At 36.4% G+C, this 4,624-nt stretch overlaps 1 protein-coding gene across 1 annotated transcript; it reads right to left on the minus strand.

Annotated features, from left to right (window-relative positions):
- Positions 1-220: 220 nt before the first annotated feature.
- On the minus strand, positions 221-659 carry LOC126355723 (uncharacterized). Its single transcript, XM_050006091.1, has 2 exons — positions 468-659; positions 221-334 (listed from the first exon to the last, which is right to left on the minus strand). Exons 1-2 carry the CDS (start codon positions 657-659, stop codon positions 221-223), a joined length of 306 nt encoding a protein of 101 aa, XP_049862048.1.
- Positions 660-4,624: the final 3,965 nt, after the last annotated feature.

Consider the following 4,624-nt stretch of genomic DNA (forward strand, 5'->3'; position numbering starts at 1 on the left):
GCCTAAAAAAGAGGTACTCCATGAGTTTCAGTGCACCTCTCCACCTCCCTTGAAGATTTTGCTATGAGCCCAGCCAATTTACCCTTCCTTTTCCTACTGAGATGCAGGCAATGTCTTGTGAAGTCCCACTTCCCAATACCATAAACAGGAACCAAACCTACACCTGAAAAGGAAACCACTCGAAATGGCTGATCTAGCTCCATATTGACACTCCTGGCGTTTATAGCCAAAAACAGATTTCACTGAGTAAATCATGCAACCAAACAACTTCAGTAGCAGCAGTTGACACTGCTGCGTATTCGGCCTCAATTTTTGGTATGATTACACCTTTCTGCTAGCGTGAAATCCATGTCACAGACCCAGATGCTAACAAGCTCACATAACGTGTTGTTGATCAACGAGTGTCACAGTCACTGGCAAAATTGGCAGTGGACTAGTCCATCACTTGGGTAGAGTCAGCTTTGTACCTTATGGCTTGATCCTTGGTCCTTGGTCCCTTGCAGATACTTAATAATCCTTTTAACAGCGTGCCAATGATTAAGACCTGGATTATATAGAAACCTACTCACCATACTCACAGCAAAGATCATGTACAGCCATGAGACAGTTGCTGCAACCATTAAGCTGCCAACTGCCTGTCGACAGGGCTTGCTGTCCATCTCTTTTAGCTCATATTGGTTTCTAGGAGAGTGCCCCTGTGCATCATGCTTCAATTTTCAAGTGGAGTTGGGTTCGGTTTCAAATCATCCATGCTGAACTTCTCAAGTAGGCTATTGCTATATGCTTGCTTACCTATATCGACTTCTTTTGCAGGCTGGTTGTGCTCAACTTCCACTCCACAAAATTATTTTCCATTGCCACACAAACATTGATCAAAATGTTTCGAATATTTCTGGAAACTTACAGATAAGCAAGCTCTCTTACACATGAAGTGGCAAGTAGATGTCGCTGTCATCTGTTAAAGCAAAGAAAGCCCATTTGTCTACATTCAATTGCTCAAATCCAAACATTGTGTGAAGCTGTAAAATTTTTTGATTCCTGCCGTGTGTCCACTGTTTGAGCCTATATAGACTTTTATTCAGTTTGCAAACCTTTTTGTTTCTCCATGTAAATGTCGTCTTCCAAATTCCGATTAAGGAATGCAGTCTTAACATCAAAATGCCTGATTTCAATTTCCTGTAAAGCTACTGTGGCTGATAAAAGTCTGATTGACTTGTATCAGGCCACAGGAGAGAAAGTCTCTTCATAATCGACGCCTTTCGTTGTGAGTAGCATTTTGCACCCAGTTTAGCTTTACATCAGTAACTTTTTTGTGCAGAATTCTACTTCGCATGACTGACCTGTCTACATCCAACTGTGTTACGAGTGTTTGGTAATAGTGCCAAATTGTGCACTTCAAAAAAGGAAAAGACATTGTATGCTATGACTATAATGTCAGTGGTTCACAGTTGGAATTGGTCAACTGATACAAATAACTGTGTGTAACACTTATTAGGGATATGAAATGGAATGATCACATATGCACAGTCATGAGTAAAGCAGGTGGTAGACTTCAGTTTGTTGGTAGAATACTGGTGAAGTGCAATCAGCCTACAAAGGAGATTGCTTACAAACAACATGTGTGACCCATTCGAGAACATTACTCAAGTGTGTGGGAACTGCACCAATACAGGTTATTGAACATATACATCAGGAGTGGTAACAGGTTTGTTTAATTCAGTTTCTTCAGCATCTTTGTAACTTTTTCCCACATGAAAGTTTTACAGAGATGCTGAAGAAACTGAATGGGCAAACCTTTGGATATAGATGTAAAATATCCTGAGAAAGCCTATTAAAAATTTTCAGGAACTGACATTAAATGATAATTCTATGAATATACTACAACCCATTATTTATTTCTCACATAAGGATTATGATGAAAAAATTATAATAATTACTGCACACACAGAGGCATTTAGACAATAACTGTTCTTGCATTCCATAAATGAATGGAACAGAAAGAAACTTTAATAACAGGTACATCTGTACTTGCACTCTGTCATGAATGTCATAGTGTTTGCAATGTATGGACATAGATGTAAGTGTAGAATCCCAAGTTTTGTTCTTCTTCAAACTAAAATTTCGTCTTCAATTGCTTGCTTTCACTTTTATGACTCTTGTGATATCATTACTTCTTTAAATGTTTGATGTTCAAAGATAATGGCATTACATGTTAAATCTTGATCCTGAAAAGAAGAAGATGTTCTCAGATTTGAATGACCTCTTAGATTCATCTTCATTTTCTTTGACTGGTTCGTTAGTATCACCTTCATCAGATTCCTCTTGAACATCTTGTATAGGATGGTCTCCTAGGTAAAATCCCTGTTACACGTTCAAGACACAGGTTTCTTCTTCATTGGAGGAGACACAGCAGGAATTCTAATTTTCTTCGATTGGAGATTGTACAGGCGGCAATTGGTACTATATCCATCATAGCCAACCATTATCAATTCCTTCGAATTACTAATCGATTTTGATCTAAACTGATCAGGAATGTGTACATATACTGCTGATCCAAACTTCCTTATGTGTTTTAAAGATGAAGCTTTTCCACACCATTTCTCAAACGGTGCAACTTCATTGTTTTCTTTTCATGGTCGTCAATTTAAAATATATGCAGCACAATTTACTGCCTCTGCCCATAAGTCTGCGCCCAATAACATAGTGCATGCACACTCAACAATAGACCAGTTTGTGCGCTCAGTTTGGCCACTTTAGTGTTGTGCATAGCAATTTCTTTTCTCATTATTTTTCCATTTTTCTTGAAATCGTCATCAAATTGTTCATTTATGAATTCGGTTCTATTGCAACTTCCCAAAACTCTGATTTTGTTTCCATTTTGTCTTTCAACCAGTATCTGAAATTCCAAAAATGTTTGCTTATAAGAAAATGTATAATTCTGTATAAAATGGTAGCATTCTTGAAAACTATGTACGAAATGACACAATCAAGAGACGGTTTTCTGATCTATCCACTCAAATCTGCATAGATAAATTCGCCAGGAACTTTTGATCTTGGTTCCAAATTTGAATTAACAGGTTTTCTCTTCATCTTGTCATACTCACATGACTGATGCTGAAGACCTTCATGTTAACTCATTTACAAACCAGAATTTAAGTTGATGTCACTCATATTCTTCAGACCTTTGAAATGCATGAGTCCAAATCTCTTGTGCCAGATCATTAATAATTGTGAACTGTTTTGAGGTTGCTTTCCATTCTCTGTCAAGTGTGAATTTACATGTATCTGGTCTCTTTTGTAAAGGAACATTCATAAGAAAAAGAGCTTTTGGAACTTTTCCAACGCGTCACAAAATCGAAAAAATTAATAGAATACATTACAAAAAGTAACAAAATCATGTGATCCACTACAATGGAATAAATGAGCAAGGATAGACAAGGTTAATTTCCTATGTTGGCAGATGACGTCAGCGTCACTGTCCCCTTACCTCTCACAACTGACAGCGTTGTACATTCTTCTTGAGCACCCTTTTTAGATGGAATCAAAAACAAATGGATACACATTTGTAAACAATGTACAGTGGCTTCACTTTTGTGCGTCTTCAGTGACATGTACAGTACTTACAAATAAATGTTTACAGTGGATTCACTTTTGCGCATCAGCAGTGATATGTACAGTACTTACAAAGAAATGTTTCCACTGGAGCGAATAGCATAGGATGTTAGGAAACGAACATAAAAGCATGAGCCATATGAGCATTATTGTCACAATGGAGAACAGAAATGTACAACTTGGTGTATGGGATATACAACTTACTGTCTCAATTTTGATATAAACATGCGTGGATTTAGTGCAATAACACTGCATTTCAGCTCCAGTATTCCTCAGCATCGGTCCAAAACTGTGCACGTATGTCAGTTGAAACTTTTTGGGGTTTCTCATTACAGTTTAACAAAAAAATTTAAAAGCAGAATTCGAATTACCGACAGCCAACATAACTCGAAGAGAGGCAAGTATTTACACACGGTTTATTATCAATCAGGGTTATTTTCATTGGTGATTGTTTTGCATTTCAATAGCTGCTTTACATCATGTAGTTTCTGAGATCTGCAATGATATGTGTAAAGCAATTCAAGAATTTTATGGAAGTACTTATAAGAAAGAAAATGCCAATAAAGTATGATTAATGAAATATAAAAGTACATACAATCTGGCAAATAGGCTGCTTTATACATTCTGCTACCTAGTTTGTTACTGGGCAGAAAATGTGGTCCTGAGTAAATAATTTTTATTTATTATAAAAATATCTCTGACATAGCAAATGATTTTTCAAGCATCTAATTACAACTAGCATGAATATAAGCAAGTGAGAATGATCAGGTCTTTTGTAAATTCTTAATTTGAATCATCATAATAGATACATATTCACACCTGTTTCCTTTCAAGGATATTTATTGTGCTTTTCCTTTTTAATAAAAACAATTATGAAGCTTGTGCATATTCACTTAGATTAGATTAGATTAGATTAATACTTGTTCCATAGATCATGAATACGACACTTCGTAATGATGTGGAACGTGTCAGGTTAATAAAAGATGTCTGTACAAGAAATTACATTACACAA

This window comes from Schistocerca gregaria, chromosome 3 (genome assembly GCF_023897955.1).
Source record: "Schistocerca gregaria isolate iqSchGreg1 chromosome 3, iqSchGreg1.2, whole genome shotgun sequence".
Lineage (NCBI taxonomy): Eukaryota > Metazoa > Arthropoda > Insecta > Orthoptera > Acrididae > Schistocerca > Schistocerca gregaria.

Coding starts and splice junctions, on each gene's coding strand:
- LOC126355723 (XM_050006091.1), bottom strand. CDS start 659: ATGGACAGCAAGCCCTGTCGACAGGCAGTTGGCAGCTTAATGGTTGCA. Junction 335..467: donor ACCAAGGATCAAGCCATAAG/GTACAAAGCTGA, acceptor ATTTCACGCTAG/CAGAAAGGTGTAATCATACC.